The sequence below is a fragment of the Myodes glareolus genome, chromosome 1, assembly GCF_982192425.1.
Source record: "Myodes glareolus chromosome 1, mMyoGla1.1, whole genome shotgun sequence".
NCBI classification, from domain to species: Eukaryota; Metazoa; Chordata; class Mammalia; order Rodentia; family Cricetidae; genus Myodes; species Myodes glareolus.
Genome location: NC_142026.1, coordinates 21,954,380 through 21,977,664, shown reverse-complemented (window position 1 = coordinate 21,977,664; position 23,285 = coordinate 21,954,380). Strand labels below are relative to the sequence as shown.

The window sequence follows — 23,285 nt, the reverse complement described above, 5'->3', positions numbered from 1 at the left end:
GCCCACCCTGGTGGTGTGCTACAAGGGAGCTATTTGCTCCATTTGAATAAACAGCATTCTGCATTTTCTCTTCACGAATAACCCATGTCTCTTTTGTTCTATAATCTCCAGCCCCTTGCCCAACTCATGAACTGTCCCATAGCACAGGCACTACAGTCAACCTGGGACTTCAATTGGTAGGCTATGAACAATTCCTTCTCTTCAAAATGTACTTGGCCATCTAGCTCCTTTACCTACATGTACTATGCACACACACTCCTCTCCATAAAATACACTCAAACATACCCTTAGGAACTCAGCTCCTCCTCTTGGACCCCATAAAGGAAAGCTCCAGACAATAATAACGGCCACTGAGACCCTTCCCTCATGTGGCATGCTGCTCCCTGTAGGATCTATTGCTTTAAATAAGATCCTTGTAACTTTGCAATCAGTGTGGGCTTTTATTATTGATCAAAACACCAAGAACCCGAAGACAGCCAGTCCAGCAACAACCTGAGCTACTGTAACACACTAGACCAAGGAAAAAGGCCAGGCAGCAGGATTTACAGCCTTTGGTGGAGAGTCAGATCATGATGCCTAGGGAAGGGAGGAACTGGGTAAACAAAAACCCTGATCTCTTCTGTTACTCTTCAGAGGCTCAAATTGGCCCAAATCAATTTCAAGTCCAAAAGAGTTCACCTGGATCCTAAGAAGAGGCAGACACTTAGCGCTGCAACAGCCCCACTGACTTGGCCTCTGACAACCAAATGTAGGCATCAAGGACCAACCGTCCCAGGGGCTTTTGCTCAGCTCAGTACCTGAGATGGTGTGGTCTCAACTACCACCTGCACTTGTTTAGGACCCCTCCACTTCCTTCAGTTAGACCTGGTCCTGCCCTTTTGCCTCTATAGTGGGACTCAATCCTGTAGCTTTCCCCTCAAATTTGTGACACTCAGAGCCACTGCTGTTTCTTCAGTCTCTTTCTTGCATCAATATGAAAAGAAAATGTATCTGAAAGAATACCTTTTTATTCCCATCACAACGAACCACATCTGTTTGACTATACTGCAAAGCTGGAAGGGAGTAAAATACACCTAGGTGTACAAATTATACACATAGTAATCATCCAATATAGAAGAGAAACAGAAAAACGAAACAAATACCCATCACATAACAAACACTTGTTTAATTTTAGGAATACAGTAAAAATATGAGACAAGACATGTTCCTTCCTGTATTTTGAGCTGTTAACCCTGGAGCACTGCTGGCACCGCCTCACTGCTTTGCTACACACATGATACGGTCACCTTGTTTGCTTCCTAGCTGGCAATGCTGGTTTTCTCTGCTTTCCGGCTCTCTTTGGGCTTGGAGTAGTCCCAGGGCCGTCTGTTCTCTGTGAATCCATAGAGCTTCCTAAGCGCCACTCGGGCAGCTTCCTCTTCAGCAACCAGCACCGTTTCCCCAGGTCCTTCTGCAAGCAGCTTTTTATCACTAGGAAGAAAACAGACAGTGATCCCGACTGACAGGAAGACAGAGCCCATGAGGACGAAGCCCAGTATTTTTCAAGCCAAAGCACAAAGTAGCAAGAGGATCAAGAGCTGGGTGTGCTGTGGTGGTGCACACCTGTGGTGCCAGCACTTGGGAGGCAAAGGCAGGCGGGTCTCTGGGTTTGAGCCAACTGGGTCTACATGGCAAGTTCTTAGATTAGAAAATCTTCAAAGACTGGGAAAATGTTTGCAGACATTTTAATCTAGCTAGTTATCTGAACATATACCAATGTTCTTATCTAGTACTCCAATTGAGCGCTCACTCGTACATGCGCTCGTGCTCGTTCTCTCTCTCTCTCTCTCAAAACCTGAAACCAATTTCAGACAGGTTCACTTCTAACAAAACTAAAAGGCTCTATCTAAATGGTTAAAACTTGGATAGACACAAAGTTCCTTTCTTCTACTCTGATGCTAGTTGAAGTTGCTGCCAAGAGTAGATTAAGGTAAAAGCACCAACAGATAGAAGTCAAACTTTTATTTTTTTATACAGGAAATATGAGGCTAGCTTATACCCCATGAAATTCTACAGCAAACAGCTGGCCAAAAGGGACTTAGCAGGAGCTGGAGGGAAGGCTCAGTGGTCCAGAGCACTGACTGCTCTTGCAGAGAAGCCAAGTTTGGTTCCCAGCATCAACAAAGAAGCTAACAACCATCTGTAACTCCAGCTCCAGGCGAACTGACAGTTCTTCTGGTCTCCCCATGAATGTGGTACACACACACACATGCAGGTCAATATTCACATTAAATAAAATCTTTAAAAGGTACTATTTAGTAAAACACAGATAACTTGTCTTCCTCTAATAGAAGAAAGAAAAAAAAAAACAAAACAAATAATCAGAGATGACCCCACTCCCACCCTCCTGGATCTCACTGTGTAGCTTTGGTTGTCCTAGATGTAGACCAGTCTGGCCTGGAACTCACAGAGATCTGCTTGCCTCTGACTCATGAATGCTAGGCTAGGATTAAAGACATGCGCCACCATGCCCAGGTCAGAGAAACAATTTTAAGGCCATTAGAAGTAACATTTAAAAACAGAAATCTATCTTTAAGGCTCCCAATCAAAGTTATGAAGTAAAGAATTTTCTACTAACCAGTATAAGCCAACAAAATACAAAGGCAAAGCGGTTGTGCTTCCAGCCTGCCTGGTGAGTCTAGACTCGGGAGCAGAAATGTTTCTCTTCTTCAGTTCCTCCGCGAGGAGTCCCATGGGATTTACGACGGTCCACATCTCAAAGAGCTCTTTCCCTGTCATTTGTGTAATTAGAAAGTCCTGCGCACAAAATGACCATTTATACATTTAAATTAGAACAAAGAATATTATGACCAGAATTCAAATCCATGTGTACCATAAAAACCAATGGGAATGAATGGCAAATGTCCATGCTAAGCATCTAGCCTGAAAATATGAAATGCTCCAAAGCTGAGATTACAGAGCATTTTCAGTTTTAGCCTTTGGAATTCTGATTTGTGTTTCTCCCCCAAGGGCTCACATAACCAGGCAAGGAAACACTCTACCAGAATTATATCATAGGATGCTGCTATTTGTAGTTTTAATTAAAAAAATCATAGTTTAATTAAAAACTTCCAATTTCAAATCCTAAGAAAACAATGTCAGGCAATATAACCTATCAAAATTATACAGAAGGTAAACCCCACCCTACAATTCAAGAGTTATCAAAATTCAAAGTAGAAGACAAGCGTGCATCTACCTACCTGCTAAGGGCACACCCACATGGCCACGCCCTCCCACCATGACAGACTGCATTCCTTTTTACAGCCTGAGCTAAAATAAATCTTTCCCCTTAAAGCAAAACAAAACAAACAAAAAGCAAAACTAAAAGCTGAAAATTACTTAAATCCTTCAGAACTCACTACCCAGCATTTAATATGTCTATTCCGCAAAAGAAGCAAACTGAAACAACATTACCATAAAAATTGCTTAGGGCTTTGTCAGTTTGGGGGGAGAGAAACAAGTCAGGTCTATAAAGGTGAATCAAAGGAATGAATGAGGAAAAGAAATTGTTCCTTCTGTCCACATTGAGTGTGTTTGAACAAGTGCAATTGGTGATACCCACCCTGATGAAAAGGGCGGCCCTTTCGGGTCCACTGCTCTGTAACAGGGCTCCAATCACCGCAAAGAAAGTCCGGCGCAATACAGGCAGGGGGACAGGGAACTCCGCACTGAGGGTCAACTGCTCCACGGCCAAGTTACTAGCCACATGACAAACAACGGCTTCACTAGTAAGAAAGCTAACTAGACTCTCAACACCTTCAGTGGGCAAGTCTGGGACCTCATCTTCAAGAAACTGTGTGAGGCACTGATGTGAAAAAGACAGCCCCTGTTCAGACAGCTCTTGATTGTCCTTAAGATTCAGAAGAGCGGTTTCTTTCTCTATCCCAAGTTTCTGACGTTTCGCTTCTTCGCTTTTAATATAGCAGCTGTTGACAAAGGCAGTTTTGAGAAGGTCCAAGGAAAAGGTTTCTTGTAACCGAGCCCCAAAGGCTTGTATTTCCGCATGGTAATCCCAGTTTGGCTTCTCTGAACTGAGGATGTAGAGACAGCGAGAGATGGTTAAGGATAGCGTGATATCATGTACAATTGTGCTCTAGTCTTATTATATAAAGGGACAAGAAAAAAGCTTGTTTCTTTTAACGTCAAGTCCTAACAGTTTAAATACAAAAAAGTAATACCAATGAACACTGGAAGTTCTTTGTTACATTCTACATATATGGTTAAGATTAATTTTTCTTTTGGCTTAACTGCCACATTAAAGTGATAGTTCACATCAGATTAGACTATTGTTCTAGCTTCTACATTCCTTCTTTCTAGTCTAACAATGAAATTATGCTTTCCACCTAAGTATGAAAAAATTGTAACTATATAGGTTCAGAACAGAAGTTAAAAGTATATGTAGTTTATATCCTATTTATTTAAATTTCAGAAATGTCCACTTAAATTACCAGTTCCTTAAGCTAGTAACAACACTATAATAATTGTATCAATACAATAATATAATACATGTTAAAATTTAATAACCATGGGTGAGGCTTGAGGCTGTTGTAGTTCAATGGTAGAGTGCTTGCCTAGCAAACACAAGGGACTGGTGTGTGCGTATACACCTTAAATACACACACAATTCCAAGAATTATAATAAACAGGATTGATATTCTCCTGGAGAGCAAGATTAAGTAGTAATCAAAGTTTCACATCAGGAGTAAGTTCCCAGAAACCAGAGCGAGTTCCCGGTTCTTTGGGTGTACTAACAATCTAATGGAGGCCAAATGCCAGGGCAACTACAGGGATGAAGTAGATCTACATGTGTTTTTGTCCACAAAGACATAGTAAACTGAAGATGCAAGATGCAGGATCATATATAAGCACGATGCACTTGATAAAAGCGTATGGTTGGTTTTGGAGGATTTTGTTGTTGTTGTTTTTGGGTTTTGTTCGTTTATTTGCCAGACAGCGACAAGATTATCTAGATCAAAAACCTAAACTTTTCCCCTCTTACTCTGGACAGTGAATACATAGTTCAGTTCTACACAGAAGTGAATTTTTCTGTCCTGGCTCAAAATGTTGCAGAATAATGCTATCCCTCTTAAAAAGAGGTCCAAAGAATCTCAGACTGGGTGATCACAAACTTGCGCCAATCTCAAGTGGTTACTCTCCGGCAAGACCCCTTTCTCTAACTGGGGTTCCTGAGATTCTGCAGGGGACAGCCAGGCTTCTGTTGTCCTTTTCCTCGGCCCCAGGTCTCGTGTAGCCATGTCCCACCCTCCGCCTGCCTGCAGGTGCAGCCTAGTGTCCTCACCGCCACCTTGGCCACTCAACCCTCCTGGGACGCCTACCGTCGCACGGGCGGCGGCGGGCAGCGCAGCAGGCGCCATCGCTCCAGCTCCTTCTGGAAGCGGAAGGCTGCACGGAACCCCTTCTTCACTCCCCGAACCGGGGGAACCAGTGTGGGGGCGACCGGAGGCAACAGGCGGCGAGAGCCCTGCTGCAGCAGCCGAACCACGGCAGAAGCCATGGCAGCCACCAGGCAATCGCGGGCGGAAGGAAGGCAGCCGGACCGGTGCAGCCACAACACAGGTCCCCAGGAGCTCAGCGGCACAGGGAGGGCGGAGAATTAGGCGACGCCCACAAGGGCGGGTCGGTGGCGAGATTGTGTGTGTGTACTGCGCATGCGCAAGTGTTTCTTTCCAGCCCGTGATGTGAGCGTGGGTGCAGAAATTAATGGGAAAAGTTGCTTGATCCTGTCAGTCTGTCTTGTGTTTATTACTCACTAAAGTAAAACAAAAACGTGTTGCAGTTTCAATTTGAAGAAAACAGTTAAATTCTAAAGAGAAAAGCATTTCTTGTTTACATTCAGCCTTAAATTGTAGAACATCAATCCTGCCGCTACTGAGCAAATGTTTTCGAAGTTTGAGGTTTCACTAAACACCTCCCCCATGTATTAAGGCTGGGCAGAGCGACCCAGTATGAGAAGTAGGGTCCCAAAAGCTAGAAAAAGAGTCGGAGACAGCCCGTTTCTGCTGTGCTGTTTGGGAGTCCCACAGGAGGTCCAAGCTATACCACTGTCCCATATATGCAGAGTGCCTAGGTCAGTCTCATGAAGGCTCCTTGGTTGTCGGTTCAATCTCTGTGAGCCCCTATGAGCCCAGGTTAGCAGGTCGTGTGAGTCTTCCCATGGTGCTTGACCCCTGGCCTCCCATCCCACCCCCAGCTCCTACACTTCTTCCTCTTCCTCTTCCAGGATTCCTGAACTCCACCGAATCGTTGGCTGTGGGTCTCCACATCAGTCGCTGGGTAACACAATTGGGTCAGACAACAATCTGGTCCCAGGAGACAGTCAGCTCAGGCTAAAGTTTGTATTTTAAATAACCACCTTTTTTTCTTAATTATGGGGGAAAGACGTAGGGATGGTGGTCAAAATATTAATAGTGAAAGTAGTAGTTTTAAAAAAGTCTGCGGCTTTCCTAACAAAATATAAGTGGAAGCCCCGCAGTCACAAAGGGAAGCATCTCTGCTTTTAGTTTCGTGTTGAACATCTTGACCTTCACGGGAACCTTTCTATGGTTCAATATAAAGACAGGGGTGCTTCTGGCTTCTGCAGTCACCCAGATTGTCTCCTATGTCTTTGATGGCGTCTGTTTTCACAAATAGCTTGTTCTGGTATATTCTCTCTCTCTCTCTCTCTCTCTCTCTCTCTCTCTCTCTCTCTCTCTCTCTCTCTCTCTGTCTCTTTCTGCAGCAGATACCTCCCTACCTCTCTCTGGTTACTGTAATTGACCTCCAAATAAGACTTGTATCTCTCTGTCTGCTCAGACAGCCATTTCACCTTCCTGGAAATACACACCAACACATGTTACTGCCTAGTTAGAGAATCTTCAACATTAGGGTTGCACAGCCCAGTTCGTGGTTCTTAGCTTAACTCTTCAAGATGGAGATTCTGAACAGCTTATTTAAATCTATAAAAAGGGCTTATAATGGACATCCAGCTGAAACAAATTATCTAAAACAGATCAAAATAGTATTAAAAGCGTTGAAAATTTGCAGATCATCAGATAAGTGTATACAACCAAATCACAGGTTATTGTCATTTCTACAATATTTCATTCATTCATTGATTTCTGTAAGGTTTCTTTTATTATTGGGAGAAAAGAACCTAATGCTGGTCCATGTAACTGATGAACCAACCTGCCTCCATTTTAGGTTTGTAAGCCAGTTTATAGTAAAGACTAACTAGGTTCATTCCTGTTTGTGATTAAATCGCTGTTTCTAAAGGATCGGGCTATACCCTACCTATAACCTTAACTACAAATAATTCTATACTGCCTGTTCCAGAAAATAGCAACTGTGCCTTTGCTTCAAATGATTATTATGACACTTTGTCATGACCATTTAGTTACCATGTCTTTGTTTTAGAAGGTGGTTATGACCAACTTGTTATATTTATGTTTTACTTTTGTAGTAACTCAGTCTACTTGCCTGCCAATTCCCCCAATTGAAGACCTGTTACTCCTAGATTATAAAAGACCTTATCTTCCCCATGTCCAATGCTGATCTCTTGAACCCTGCCTTTAGGAAGAGACAGTCCATGTCCACAAATTGTGTTTAAAAACTTGCTTTAATTAATTTGGCCATGATGATTTGGGTCAGTGGTCTTTTTCCTCACATCTGTAGGATTAGCAGCAATGCCAAGCTTAATAAAGTTAAAGTGATGTATCTCTAAGTGCAGAGGCTCTCAGCAATGACAACTAGAACATGCTTTTTAAAAAAATATATATATACATATATATATGTATATATATATATGGTCTCAAGTAGTGTCTCCCACTAATGCCCCACATGGAGCTCAAGGATTAAAGTCTGTATTCAGCTTCCTGTTATTCTAACTGTTGGTATAGTCACTTTAGAACAAGGAAAGATTTATTTGGTGTGGTGGCTAGTCTTAGCTGTTAACTTGACTCAGCCGAAATCAACTGAAAACTCAAATGGCTGGGCACATCTCTGAGGGATTTTTTTTTTCTTAATTAAATGACTTGAAATCAGAAGATCCACTTGTAATCCAGATCTTTGAGGTGGGGAAAGCCACTTTTAATCTGGGCCACACCTTCTGCTGGCAGCCTGTATAAAAGACATGGAAGAAGGAAGCTTGCTCTCTTTGCCCGCTTGCTGTCACTCTTGCTGGAAAGACCGTCTCTTTGCTGGCATTAGAGCCTACTTCCTGGGGATTCCAGCGGATACTGAAGACAAGCTGAGACATCAGCATCAGAGACTGAACAACTATTGGATGCTTGGACCTTATGTTTATAGGCTGCTGTTGTTGAATTAGCCGGACCATAGTCTGTATGCCATTCTAATAAGTTCCCTTCTCTCTATTTACACCCTTTTCTCTATTTACATAGAGATTCATTCTATAGGCTCTTGCCCTCTATGGAACCCTGACTAATACTTTTGGTCTCATACTGGAAAGTTTCTGCACCCCATAATCATAATGCAATAATACAAATCAGACCAAATCAAACTGAATTAGACAAGCCCAGATTTAATGCATACAAATGCTCCTGGATGGAGTCCCCCAGAGAGAAGACAGGAAAGGAAGACTGGAGAACCACATGTTTGTTCTCTGGGGAGGGGGCAGTTTAAATAACCTGTGTGAGTGATCTTGAGCATCTCTGGGGAGGGACTATCATTTGGCAGGCTTTCTCAGGGGTGGAGTCTGAACTGAAGCAACTTTGAGGTAGAGGGGGAGCTTGGGGCAGAGCTTCCACCTGAACATTCCAGACTCTTTGGATATATGGATGCCAGGGGCTGGGGTGACACTTCCACCCAAACATTAAAGAATCTTTGGGTATAGGGGCACTGGTTCAAGTCTGGCTACTTCTTGGGTCATGGGACAATGTGAGGAAGGGGAGAGTTGGGAGTTGGTGGGCTCATCCTCAGCTAGAGGTGTGAGTGAAGAGGTCTCTGGTTAACTGCCATCCTGGAGACTGAGGATGAGGGAGATGAGAAGGCAGGTTGCTAGGAGAAAAAAATAGATTGTTACTATCAGTTCTGTGAACAGGGCTAGCCATGAGAAGGGTGATTAACTGTCAGAAAGCATGGGATGGAGAAGTGCCCTGGTTATACAGAAGAGGCAGGGTGAATGAGTAAGATGAGAGCAGATATGCCCTTTGAAACCTGATTTTAGTTGCTGGGTAGATACCCAGTTGAGCCTGGAGAGGCAGTGCCAATGGAGAAGTCCCAGGAGCTGATGCAGGTGCTGGCATTATCTGGAGGACCTTCTGCAGGTTGGCCTTGGCCCAGACAGGAGCAACCTGTAAAATATGCTTGAAAATGGGTGGGGTCAAAATAGGCCCTGGAGACTATTAGTTTTTACCAGACCAGATTTCTTGATAGAAACTTCTCCCAGAGTTATCTGTAAGATAACTGGAACAGATTTACATCTTGGTGTCATAGCAAAAGGCTATGACTTTAGGTTAAAAGGCATGAACATTTCAGAAGACAATTCAAGGAAATTGAACAGATTCTCTGCTCTCATATCCTAAGCTTTGGGGGACTATGCTTTACGTTTATAGTAACTGTTGTTTGGGGTCAAATCAATTGAGTGAAATGACAACCTAACAAATATTCCACATTCCAGAAATAAATCAAAAGGCGGGGTCTTGATGGATACAGATTTGCTAAATGTGGAGGAGATGAGAGGAAGAACAATATTTTGTAGCCTGTACAAAGTCACAAAGGGGAAAACTATTAAGACTCTGCGGAGCTGAAAGGAGGGTTCACAGGAGTGAACTGATAGCAGGCATCCTACAGCTGAGGCGACATACAAACATATTATGTCCATGGAAGCAAATCACGAAGCTTAATTCCCCACTAGTCCAACATGATCCAGAACCTATGAACTGTAGCACGAATTCTAACTGATCTTAATAATAAAAACTCAGAGTCAGCTATCAGAGGGTGAAAGCTGAAGGATCAGAGAAGCAGAGTGGCCAGTCACTAGAGTTCTTACCTCTACCAATGCTCAGACCAAAGGGGTGATCCTGTTCTCAGACTGCCTCATCAGACTGACTACCTCAGACTGTGGCTTCACACTGACTGTCTCAGACTACACTGCTCCTCACACTGCATTGAGCACCTGTGTAGAGGACCTGTCTCAACAAAAATACTTCTTACCAGGGTAGGGGCATGGGAACTAAAGAAATATAAAGAATATGAAGATACATTAAAAATAATAAGACAGGCCCGGCAGTGGTGGCACATGCCTTTAATCCCAGCACTTGGGAGGCAGAAGCGGCTGGATCTCTGTGAGTTCAAGGCCGGTCTGGTCTACAAGAGCTAGTTCCAGGACAGGCTCCAAAGCTACAGAGAAACTCTGTCTTGAAAAATCAATAATAATAATAATAATAATAATAATAATAAGAAGAAGAAGAAGAAGAAGAAGAAGAAGAAGAAGAAGAAGAAGAAGAAGAAGAAGAAGAAGAAGTCAGAAAACACAGAAAGTACCAGGAGGGCATTTCAGGCATTACTCAGACTCTGAAATCACCCATGTTTATTTTTCCACAGCTTTTATACCCAATGTAAACTGGAGAAGAAGGTAATAAAAGACTTTATTAACATGATACAAAAGGTAAACTCACACAGTCAACTCTGGAGCATCAATCATTAGCATTCTGTTGTCTAGGTAGCGAGGTGCCCCAAGTCTAGGTCACGTGCCTTAAGACTGCCCTTCCCTAGGTGACCTCACAGTTATAAAAGGAGCAGAAGCACACTTGCATCTCCTGACCACCTGACAGGATGGCACCAAGCTATCTTAACTTCAAAAGAGCCAGGCAACCACCTCCTGAGTTAGAAGGTGCAATTAAGCCTGTAGTCTCCAAACTCTCTGACCTTCAAACAAGGTGGAAATGGGCCTGCATTTTGCACCCTCCACTCTCCTGTCTCCTCCTGCCTATATTCTCTTTAGCCAGTCATCCAGTCCTGTCTCCACCTCCCTAGTGCTGGAATTAAAGACCTGTGATCCCAAAGTGTTGGAATCACCTTAGTGTGAGATCTGTCTCTCTTTTAGATTGGATCAGTTTCGTGTAGCATGCAGGGTGACCTTGAGCTAACAGAGATCCATCTGTGTCTCCTCTCCAACCCCCCCTCCAAGTCCTGAGATTAAAGGTGTGTGCCACCACTGCCTGGCTTTACTCTGCACTCTGATCTTCAGTCAAGCTTTATTTGTTAAAACACAAGCAAAGTATCACTACAATGAACCCTCTCACAGGGACTATGCACAACTTCGGAGAAATGTAGGTGTTTTGTAAGGGAATTTACTGGGCTTGGAGAAACATGATGTTTCATACAGTGAAGTTTCTTGGGCAGGAAATGCAGACAATAAATTGCAAGTGACCCTGGTTGGAATCATGAGTGGTAACCTCAAAGACAATGACCTACAAGGAATGCCTGCCCAGGTGTGCTAGCAGACTTCAGTCCTTCCGCAGAAATAATGGAAAGTCAGTGGAGGGGCCAGGGGTAATTATTTGTTTCATTGGGGTTTCAGGCTTTAGGTAGACCAGAAGGTATTGGAGAAGTTTCCCTCACCATATATTGTTACACTCTCTTTCTCTTCAGAGCAACTGGTATTGGAGAGTTGTTGGCTTGAGGTTTCTGTCTCGCCCCATCCCATAGCTGTTCAGTCGCAAAGAAACACACAGAGATCTACATTAATTATAAACTGGTTGACCTATTAGCTCAGGCTTCTTATTAACTCTTATATCTTACATTTTAATCCATAATTTTTATCTGTGTTAGCCACATGGCATGGTACCTTTATCAGTGAAGCATTCTCATCTTACTTCCTCTGCATCTTGGTGAGGACTGCAGACTGACCTTGCCTCTTCCCAGAATTCTCCTGTTCTCATCGTCCCGCCTCTACTTCCTGCTTGGTTGTCCTGCCTATACTTCCTGCCTGGCTACGGGCTAATCAGCATTTTATTAAAATAATACAAGTGACAGGATAAAAGACCATTGTCCCACAGCATTTCTCCCCATTCCCCTTTTTTCAAAACAAGAATTCTGAATCTAATATCCTTTGTGTAGCCTTTTGTCCAGACCATTATCCATAACATCTTATAACTAATATTCTAAACAAAGGCAAACATCCATAATCCATTTTTTTGGAATATGGGCATAGTTTTCCAGAATACTTCCTGCTGATTGGGGGTGCTGATAATTTATGGGGACCTAAAGAAAAATTTGAATTATGGTCAAGTCCTGACTGGAATATTCTATTGAAAGACTCCCCGCTGGGCGTCTTCCCTCGGGAGAGACCCCAAGCCCAAAGATCAGTCGAAAGCACGCAGCCGGATGCAAGCAGCAAGAGGTTTATTTGGGGTACACAGGTACCTGCGGGCGACAAAGTCTCTCGGGGACTTGCGCGCCGCAGGTTGGGGGTGAGGGGTTTTTATAGGAAAGCAAAAAGCAAGGTTTACAGAAGTGAGATGCAGGGTGGTAAATTTTTAACCTAGATAACATTGAGGGGACTGCTCAGCGGTTTATTGTTCCTCTCATCCTGCCTTCCCCTTTCCTGGCTGGCGACCAGATGTCTGATAGCATAGCCCCTGATTCGTGACGAGCCCCGCTTTCTACGTGACTCAGGCCTCGCAATCTTCTCTTTCTTTGTTCCTATGACCTATCCATAAATCTCATGTCTCGCAGCCAGATGAGGCTGTCTTTGCTCAGGTGTCTTTGCTCAGCACTTCAGAGGCACTGGATTCCGGAGATCCTTTTAATGGAGCTGGTTATCTGCTCCGCATTCCGGAGGCTCTGAACTCTGGGGGTCCTTAATTAAGTTTGCTATCTGAAAACCTTTGCAGAACGGCATAACTGTGGTTAAGATGAGTTGGGGTCCTTCACTATGAGTCTTGATCATCTCATCCAGCAGTCTTGAGGCTGTTCTGAATGCAGAACTCAGAGGAAACTCCAACAGAGGTCCTCTGAATTATTGGAACATCTGGACTATCTGCTCCTATTGGAGATTCTTCAGGGGATCTTCCTTGATCAAATCTGATTTTTCTAAACCCAGAATGAATCCACAACCTCTCATTTCCTGTGGAAACAAAGCAAAACCTCTTGTCCAAACTACCATATCTTTTGACTTAAATTTTGAAGTCAAAGCATTCAAAATATATATATTGTATTAATCCAACAGCATTTGTAATTAGTAGCTGTTGGCTTTTTCTCAGCCATCAAACCATTCAAAGACAACACAATAACATACAGTTTCCAGAATCTCTGTGTATTTTCCCATCTTTATTTTAAACTCTATTCCTTTTATTTTTATTTTTAATTTTTGGCTTTTTGAGACAGGGTTTCTCTGTGTATCTTTGGCTGTCCTGGAATTCATTCTGTAGACCAAGTTGTCCTTGAACTCACAGAAATCCGCCTGTCTCTGCCTCCCAAATATTGGGATTAAAGGTGTATGCCACCACATTTGACTACTCTTTCTTTCTTTTTTATTTGAAGGTTTTAAGGACATTATCCTTTCTTCTTCTTCTTCTTCTTCTTCTTCTTCTTCTTCTTCTTCTTCTTCTTCTTCTTCTTCTTCTCCTTCTCCTCCTCCTCCTCCTCTTCCTCCTTCTCTTCCTCCTCCTTCTTCTTCTTCTTTTTGTTTTGTTTTCAAGACAGTGTTTCTCTGTAGCTTTGAAGCCTGTCCTGGAACCAGCTCTTGTAGACCAGGCTGGTCTCAAATTTACAGAGTTCTGCCTGCCTCTGCCTTTCAAGTGCTGGGATTAAAAGTGTGCACCACCACTGCCTGGCTCCTTTTTCTTTTCTCTCCCAAGCCTATACATATTTTTAAACACAATCTAAACCATTTAGAGACGTTTTTCTGTCTGAATCTATCTTTACTGTACATTTCTCTTTTTCTGACCACATGAGTCTTTAATTTGCTAAGCGATATGGGTAGGATTAAAGTCGTGGCTTTGACGGCTGGATCCAGCTCATTCCTGAGCTTTCTGAGAGTCTAGCTTCATGGAGGAGGTACTGGCCAGAGCCATGTTTATTGCCACAACTCTATGGTGTTTCAAGGTCGGTGCCACCACCAAGAAGCATGCTATCAGCTATTCATCAACACCATTTAAGTGTTTTGTGGTGGGGCCTCTTAAAACAGCTGCAAGGTTTTTGCAGCTAAAGCTGAGTCAGAAAGCCTATCTTAAATGAGACATGCTTGCCTCTAGCAAAAGTGTCCACCTGAGAAAATGCTGCTACTAAGAAGCCATGCTTAACTCTTCTTTTGTGTCTATAATTACTTCCCAAGCTCTCTCAGGCTTTATGTGGACATAGTTGTCCACGTTGGCACCATTTTGTTGACAGAGGTTTCTGTCTTGCCTGGTCCCACAGCTGTTCAGTCCCAAAGAAACACACAGAGGTCTACATTAATCATAAACTAGTTGGCCTATTACTGAGTGTATTTTGAGATGATGGTCCTTGGATTATTAGTAAATTCCCCTATACCTACTTAAATTAGTCCTGCCTTCCAACCCCCCATAGTTGCAGATTCTATTTCCTATTATTAGAAACATGAAACAAACTCGAGAAACAGAGAAACTGGGGTGTTGGTGTAGTGTTTACATGTTCTTAATGCTTCTTTAAAATGGGACTTGCACTGGAATAAGAGGGGAAACCATGGTGGGAACAGGAATATTAATAGTAGGTAAAACTAGGTGACTGGCAAGATAAAAGTGGAGATACCTGACTACACCGGCTATAATCTCAAGGCTTTTAACTCCATTTGTGCTGTGTCTGTTTTGTGTAAATAAACTTGTAGAGATTGTTTCATGAACTTTATAGAGAGAACAATTTGTGAAGAGGTGAAATGGCTAGAAGAATTCAGTATCCTTCCTTCTCTGGGACAGACCATGTTTTTATGTCTTTTGGCAAGGCTAGTTAGCCCAGGAACAAGATGACACTGAGATTCTGCTGTCAGTTTATGCCGCAGATTTAACATGCTTTGAACAGATAAGTGTTTATTACAGTACATAAGAAACACAGAGATGATGATGATGTTAAACATTTCCTCTTAATTAACCAGATTATAGCCACTAAATTATAAACAACCTCAATGCTGTATGTAAAAAATCTTTTTTAGAAGTCTATCATTTATATGAATTATATTGTTTATGCCTACTTTGGTATTTATTGTATTATATTGTAACTATATGCTGTCACAGTTCAGTGGTTTTATCATATGGTCCTCGTGATGATATTGGTAATTCATTAGCATCACATTGTTGGTTGTTTGTCTGTCCTTCCTGCTAGTGTGTGTGTGTGTGTGTGTGTGTGTGTGTGTGTGTGTGTGTGTGTGTGGTTTCTTGAGACACGATCTCACTCTGTAACTCCAGTTGGCCTCAAACTCATGGCTTTCCTCCTGCCTCAGTTTCCTAGTGCTGGTATTACTGGGTGAGCCACTATGCCTATACTATCCAGTAATTGTATCAGTTGGGGCTAATCATGAAAATACAACCCATATCAGATGACTTCCTGGAGGAAATTAATAAAAGGAACTGGTTTCAAGGTGTTGAAAGAACTGAAAGGCCTGCAGGGGATTATGGGGGAAGGATTAGAAAGACAGGGAGGAGATACTATATCACAGCATACCAGGGAGCCCTAGGGCCCCAGAATCTTAGTCAAGACTTCCCCCTAAGAGCTAGTACAAAAGAGGGAGCTATAGCCAGTGGAAACTGGAGATGCTGGGAAAAGACTGTTTCCTGAGCAGGAAAAGCAGGTAAAATATTCTCGTTTCTCTTTCCCTCCCATCTTCTTGTCTCCTACACCTGCTTGTCACTGTACGAACATGCCAGGGATCAAATGAACAAGAGTCTAGGAAGACTGTAGAGCTAAGCCTTCTACGACACAGACAGAACAGGGAAAGGGTGGACGGCAAACAGGAGAATAACCAGCAGGGCGATTATCCTCAAGAAGCAGATATGGGGAGAGCGAAAAGCCAAGGCCAGATTAGAATGCTCACCTATTAAGCTAATATCCTTTTAATTCATCCAAATGTTAAACACAGAGACTTTTTAAAACTAGCAATTAGTGGTAATTGTACTTATTATTATTATTATTAGGAAATTAAAAAGACATTTCCTCAAGGAATATAGTGTAAGACTCAAGGATTTAGAATTAGAAAAGGTTTGATGACAAAATAGGTGATTAATGGTGAGATCCAAGGTCAGGAACCTGGCTCAACCATCATGGCTTCTCTACATAATCTCTGCTTTCTACATCACCAATAAAAGTTAATACTGTTTTTACAGTAGCAACGCAATACCGTGAAAGGCTCTCTAGCTTGCCAAAGGTGTTTCTGCTACTGAAGAGCAGATTCACTGGAACAAAGTGACATCTGAGAACCACGAACAGCCATCAATAGTGGAACAGGATTAGCAGGCTCTGCTAACTCAGCAGGGCAACTCAAAAATCAGTTCTCCTTGTATATCCTGAGTCCATTGGTTTCCAGAGACTATTAATTATCATCTGCTGCCACCACTCAAAACCATTCTCTTCAGGCTTCACATCTGGATTTCCAGAGGCTTCCAGCCAACTTACTTGACCAGTCTTCATCATTTGCCGCAGCCAAGCATTGCCTCTTCCTTAAACTAAATATCTTCCTCCATGGGCTCCAAACCAACACACACTTAGCTTAGTTTTCTCCTATTTCATTGGCTTCCTCCTCTGTCCTCTTCCTGGGACCGCTTTCACTTGATAACCGATAAATGGTGGTGTGTACAAGGGCTCTGCTTTCTTCACTTTCACTAGTGGTTCTCAACTTTCCTAATGCTGCAGCCCTTTAACACAGTTCTTCATGTTGTGCTGACCCCTGACCATAAAATTACTTCCATTGCTACTTCATAGCTGCAATTTTGCTACTGTTATGAATTGTAAAGTAAATATCTGATATGCAAGCTATCTGATATGCAACCCCTATGAAAGGACCATTGGACCCCCCAAAGGGGTCGTGATCCACAGGTTGAGAACTGCTGACTTATACATATACAACACATATTTTTCTTCTGGACTTAATCATAGTTTCATAGCTGCAAGAATAAAATATATACTTAAAAGTTAGCGTGCATTTGAGCACTGATTTTATGAACTATGGTATAAAGGGGAGGTAAAATTATAACTTAATCTGTTTGTATAAACTGTCTCCAAGATATAGCAAAATGTTTTATGCACCTTTTGGAGGAAACCACACAAAAGCAGCTGTAATCATGGGAGACTGGAAGAGAGGCACACTTTTGGGTCACACAATCTCAGTTGTTTTAGGTGAGGGTTACTTGGACTTTGTATACATTAACAGTTATAGGTTCATTTTTCTGTGCTTCTTAAAGTGGTTGGGAAAATAAGGCCTATTAAGGAGGCAAACTAATGAACAATATAAACTACAAAGAGTGTATCTGAGGAACTAGAAAGTAATAAATCAGAAAGGTTCAGACCCAAAGTGATTTGGGAGACATCCTTTGACGAGAGCTTTTTAAGGGTAAATGCTAAGGAATCATAAGCAATGGTTAGTCACAGTTCTTCTGTGGCCTTGTCTGATCTGTCCCACTGGGGAGAATCTAGTTGTATAATCAAGGTCTTGTTGCCTGCTTCTGATTGGGTGAGCTTAAGTTTTGTTTTCCTTTACTACAGTCATTTACAAGAAATGGGTCAAGTTAAGTTTCACTAATGTTTGCAAATCAAGAAGGGTTAAGGTCTCTGATGATGAGGTTGAACAGGCTTTGTGTGCTCAGATAGACATCAGGCCTGAGTAAACTCTGGTCTCATGTAGCCCAGACAGGATTCAGACTCGCTATGTAGCTAAGGATACTCTTGAACTTCTAATCCTCCTTACTCTACTACTGGGATTACAGGTGTGCGCCATCACGCCATCTTGTGTGGTACTGGACCTCATACACACTACTCAAGAACTCTACTACATGAACTACATCCCCAGACCAGAATTTCTGAACAACTCTTTTTAGATCACCTACTTTTCTTACTTATTTTCAACCATCTTGCTGCCATCAGAACAAAACCAAGCTTGGTTCTTCTCCTTGGCTGCCAACCACTGAGTGCCATTGGCTGCCAAACACACTGCGTCTAGCTGCCTTGGCCTTCTGAAGGCACATCTGCGGTACAGGATGTAGGGTCATTCTTCCACGCTGTGTGATGACATGTTACTCTAATTGTTTTTTTAATCAATAAAAACTCAGGAGTCAGATATTGGGGTAAGGGTATGAAAGATCAGAGGAGCAAAGGAGCCATCAGACCTACCTACTTCCTCCATTCCTTCCTCCAAACAGAGAGCCCAATCCCTTCCTGTCCCGCCTTACTATTTCCTGTCCTACCTGCCCTCCATCTTCCAAAACGTCTAAGGTTAATTTAGGTCGGCTGGTGGCTAACTCCACCCTTGGACTCCAAGCAAGCTTTATTTGTCAGACCACAATCAAATATCACACAACAAAGTGAAAAATGCCTATTTGTCTTCTTGTCACCATCCCTTGGAGACACAATAGATACCTTCAGCTTCTTGTTGAAACTGCTTGCCAGTTTAGAAGGTTGTAACTCTAGTCTTCTGGTTGATCAGCCCTCGTTTTTAGCTTCCTTTCATGGTCCATGAGGGGAACACTGAGTGGGAGTGCGCTTGACTACCATGTGAAAGCCCTAGGTCCATCCTCAGCACAACATAAAAACCAGTCACTCGGTCACACAAATGAGAAGTAGCTGGGTTTGATGGCACACAACTGTAATTGCAGTCCTAAGGAAGCTGAGGCAGGAGGATTGTGAGTCCAAGACCATCTTGGCTATTTATCAAGAGCATCTCAAAATCAAAGCCAAAATCTAAAAATAGATTAGTCCAGTCTTCCCCAATCTGTCACTGGCTTCCCAACAAATACAAAGGGAAACCCACAATCTTTACGAGGACTCCAGGCTCCGCATTATCTATGTTGCCTGTCTTATTTCTCTTCTTGCTGCCCCATCCTCCCCCAGCATCCCTGGTTGCTGCCCTGTTCCCATAAAACCCCAGGCCTGCTCACCTTTGGGCCATAGTGAATGCTATTTCCTTGTCCAGGATAGCACTTTTGCCCACATTCCATGGGGCTTTCTTTCTTACTGGCTCAAATGTCTTTGCAGGGACGCCTCCACTGGTCACCTGACTCGGGTTGTATTCTCTCCAAGCAGAAACTGAGCTAGAGGTTGGCACCCAAGGTATTATTAGAGGTCAACACCTGTGAAGGGGAGGGTGCTAGCAAGATTAGGTAGGAATAGGCATTAGTATCACATGGCTGACGAAGTCCTGCTCTTGTTGAGAGTGAGTGCTGGAGCCAGTATTGACTAGCAATGTGCCCAGATGCATCAAGTCTATAGGTTCCTGCCTGCCTTAGCTGTAAAATGCAAGGTGCTTTGTAAAGGGGATGGCTGGCCCCAGGGGCTTTTCAGCTGCTGGGGCAGATACTAAAGCACCTGAAGGCCACACTGCCTCCATGAAGGTGGCTCTGTGCAGGCATCTTTGTATTCTCCATCCCTAGTTAGAACTGTAACACCCCTATATTCCACATTACCCCTCAGTGCTTTATTTTCCTCATTGCGGCCAACATTTTCCAACATAGAATATGATTTATTTCACATATTCTTCATTTCCTTCAGTGGCACGTCAGCCCCTTCTCTCTTCTTCAGTCTCTGCCACTGTGATAGTAACGTAGCAGGAACTCTGTGTTTTATGACACTGTTCTTGGGAAAACATGAACAAGTGTTTACGAACCTCAGATAGGGAACTGAGAACAGATCGAAGTATGGATGCCGCTAAAGTCCAATTTGGTGAACCAATGAGTTTTTATTGTGGCTCCTCACAAGGGAAGATGGGTGAGGAGTTACTGACAGGGGCAGAGATGACTGAAAGGACCAGTTCTAGCACCCAAAGCTCACTGGAGCATGGGTGACAGCTCCCGAAAGCTGGAAACCCGGAGCACACTGCACAACCTGCCGGCAACTTGGAGAGTCCGCCTTAGGTAAGTTAGCTGATAGATAGGAACCTCTTCCCGGGAGCTCAGCTGCTCTCTGCGTCTTCCAGGCCCCACCTTGACTGATTTCTATTTCTTCCCGGCAGCTTGGCTGGTCTCTGCTCCTCCCAGGCAGGTGAGCATGTCTGAAAGTCTTCTAGGTAGCTTGGCTTATCTAAGAGTGCCCCTCGGCAGTCTTTACTGCTTAGGGAGGAGCCTAGAGAATCTGGTTAGTTTCAGGGACTTCCTCAAGCTATTTTGAGTTGTTTACTTTGGGAGCTCAAAGAGCTTGCCTACCTGCTACAGTGTTTCCTTCCCCCTTCCCATAGGACACCCTGTTTTATCTCCCTGTAAATATCTCGTCTTACTCAGAGTCCCTCACGGATGGACGCTTTTCACCTCAGAGGAAACTGCCACCCACACTCAGGTCCTTGGACACGATAAGTAAGTAGTCACCCGCTGAATTAGTTATTTCCCTGCTGTGACACAGACTACCGGATAAAAAGCAACTGAAGGAAGGGAAGGATTACTTGGCTTCTTGTTTGTAGCTCCCAAGCCCATGGTTTGTGTGTGCACAGCCTAGTGCTAGTGCGGTACTTCGGTTTATGGACCTTTACACTTACTATCGGTGTCCGCCAGGCAAAACCCACTAGGAATACGCAGGCAGTTGAACAAGTGAGGTGGACAGAAGGTGCCTCATGGGGAGGGAGTCATTGGGCATCTGGGTAAAAGGGAGTCAGAAAAGGGCAACGGTAGGATGGATACAGGTTGGTGTTAGGAGATTTGGGAAAGGTTGAAGGAAAGAGAGCTTTCCTTTGAACAGGAAGTTGGCAGGAAGTGGGAGGGGGCACAGCATTGTTTATTCTAACATCTTACTAGATGGATCAAGACTAACTGGAGGAGAAAGCTGTAATTGGAGAAAAAGTGGTGATCACCTTCTCCCGGACAGGTGTGTTCGGCACTGTAGTTCGCACAACGTTAATGGTCATCAAGCAGAATTATGCTGTATCTCTCTTTAACCAGCACATGCTATGAGCACCCAGATGATGGTATCAGGCCCAGCAGCCAGGTTAGGGCTGCTTGTGTTTTTCTCATAGCTATGGCATGTTAAACACAGAGTGGTCTTTCTGTGGTTCAGCTTTGAGACAAAAACATTCATTATCTCCAGTATTGAGTTAATCCGTGTAAAGAAACCGGGATGTGTTCATCATCCAATGCCATCCACTGCAGCTCAAACATTCTAAGATGCACCAATTTCTCACTTTTTAACATGCCTGCAAACGGGGTGTGTCTGACTTTCAAACAATGGCTTCTTAAGATAGAAGCAGTGTGGTGTTGTTTGAGGGGCAGGCGCCTATGCTCTGCTACTGCTCAGTTGAATCTGTTTCCGGGAGAATGGTTTGGCTTTTTAACCTTAGTCAAAGTCCTGGCTTTTCTGGGGTTCTCTCCCAGGTCACAGAACTACGTCTGCGCGGCTTTCCCAGGCAATACGGGAAGCTGCGGCGGCGCTCGCGAGCTTACGGCGGCCTGGCGCACACGCGGCCCGGTTGCCCCAAGCAACCGGCGCGTCCCCGCCCGGCGGTCAGCTGATGGGCCGCCCGCGGGGGAGGCCGCGGCGCGAACATGGCGGCCGAGATCCACTCCAGGCCGCAGAGCAGCCGCCCGGTGCTGCTGAGCAAGATCGAGGGCCACCAGGACGCCGTCACGGCCGCGCTGCTCATCCCCAAGGAGGATGGCGTGATCACCGCTAGCGAGGACAGGTAGGGTCTGGGAGCGCGCGGGGGCCAGGGCGCGAGGTGGGGGCGGCCACGAGGCGTTGGGACCGTGGGGTCGGCGGCTCTGCCTCCCCTCCTGTGGTCACCCCGGGCCGAGCGGCCACCCTGTCTCTCCCGCGTCTCTGCAGTCCGTGGAGATCCCGGTGCCGCCAGGCGGTTCTGTCTTACTCTCCAGTCCGGGACCGCTCCCCCGCCGCGCGCCTTAAGTCCTGGGAACCCCAAACATGCTCCTTTAGCCCTGACCTGCCCCTAGCGCTCTTTCAGTCTAGGACCTGGTTCCACAGCGGCCCCCTCTATCACGGGACCCCGACCCACAGAACCTTTCCATCCCGGGACCCCGTCCTACAGCACCCCCTACGGCCACTGTCCACCCCCACAGCTCTTCTCTAGTCGGACCTGTCTCTCCTCCAGCCCGGGACCCTGAGCCCCAGGGCCCCTCCATCCTGGGACCCCGCCTCCCAGGGCCTCTCCAGCCCAAGAGTTCAGGACCCCTCCAGATTGCTCCCCCTTGCTTCCCCTACCAGGCCTCCGGTCCTGGGTTCCCAGTGCGCCCCTGCAACTCTGGGACGCCAGGGGTCCTGGTCTTCTAGCCCAGCCTTTGCTCCATTTTCCACTCCCCTGCCGCCCGAACCCTGTCCCTTGGTGCTGCTCCGACCTCAGACCTTTGCCTCCTGTGTCTTCCTCATGGGAGGTTCACCTGGTGCTCCAGAGTTTCTGGGTTCTCCTGGGCCCGGTCCAAGTCCCAGAGCTCTAGTGGCTGATTACATTGGAACCTGGTGCGGGTGTTTATTCCTTAAAGGAACTCCAGGGACCAGCTTCAAGTTTGTTTGAAGTTGAGGTGGGCGGGGGGGGGGGGGGGGAGGGGGGGGCGTACCATTTAATGTTCCACCTGGCTTCAGGATCGGTTTTTTCTTTTCTTTTTACCCTCAGCTGCTAGAACTATCTGAACTCACAACTGACCAAATAGTTTTCAGTTTTTAAATAAAAACTATTCATTCTTAAGAAAAAAAGACACACTTATTTTAAAAGGAAAGTTTATTTACAAGTAATATTGTTGACCAGTGATTTATCTCCAAAAGTAAGAAATAATATTGTTTATCATAGGACTAAAACAAGCCGTGTTACCAGCGTTCCTGCATTTTGCCGGTCACCCTACTTTGGAAAAGATTGATTTGCTCTAGTGATTTCATTTTATCCAAGAGGGAACTGAAGCCCCAGAGGTGTAACTAGTTTCTCTGAGTCAAAGAGAAGCAGAGGAAGCCAGGAATGGAACCTAGGACTTGTCTTCTGGCCTACAGTGTTCAGGGCACTGTAAAGTGCCTGGAGAAATCGCCCTTGCTTTACAACTGTAGCAAGTTTGGAACCTGAAAGATTTAAAACACAGTTGAGGGAAACGGTGTCCGTAGTCTTAAGCAGAGATGGGCCCCAAACTGGAAAGGCTTTGGTGAGA

The 23,285-nt window shown here is 44.5% G+C and overlaps 2 protein-coding genes and 1 long non-coding RNA gene across 3 annotated transcripts in view; 1 reads left to right on the top strand and 2 right to left on the bottom strand.

The window, feature by feature from the left end:
- Nucleotides 1-1,145: 1,145 nt before the first annotated feature.
- Nucleotides 1,146-5,605, bottom strand: Mrpl44 (mitochondrial ribosomal protein L44). Its single transcript, XM_048459212.3, has 4 exons — nt 5,376-5,605; nt 3,602-4,070; nt 2,618-2,796; nt 1,146-1,470 (listed from the first exon to the last, which is right to left on the bottom strand). Exons 1-4 carry the CDS (start codon nt 5,552-5,554, stop codon nt 1,299-1,301), a joined length of 999 nt encoding a protein of 332 aa, XP_048315169.2. The 5' UTR covers nt 5,555-5,605; the 3' UTR covers nt 1,146-1,298.
- A 14,259-nt stretch (nt 5,606-19,864) lies between these two features.
- On the bottom strand, nt 19,865-22,636 carry LOC146896156 (uncharacterized). The gene is made up of 2 exons (XR_015737536.1): nt 22,498-22,636; nt 19,865-22,044 (listed from the first exon to the last, which is right to left on the bottom strand). It is a non-coding gene; the product is annotated as an uncharacterized LOC146896156 (long non-coding RNA).
- Wdfy1 (WD repeat and FYVE domain containing 1) overlaps nt 21,653-23,285 on the top strand; it is a 49,539-nt gene continuing 47,906 nt past the window's right edge. Inside the window, exon 1 of the mRNA XM_048458984.3 lies at nt 21,653-21,820. Coding sequence (XP_048314941.3) covers nt 21,684-21,820 — 137 coding nt within the window. The 5' untranslated portion in view covers nt 21,653-21,683. The remainder of the gene's footprint in view (nt 21,821-23,285) is intronic.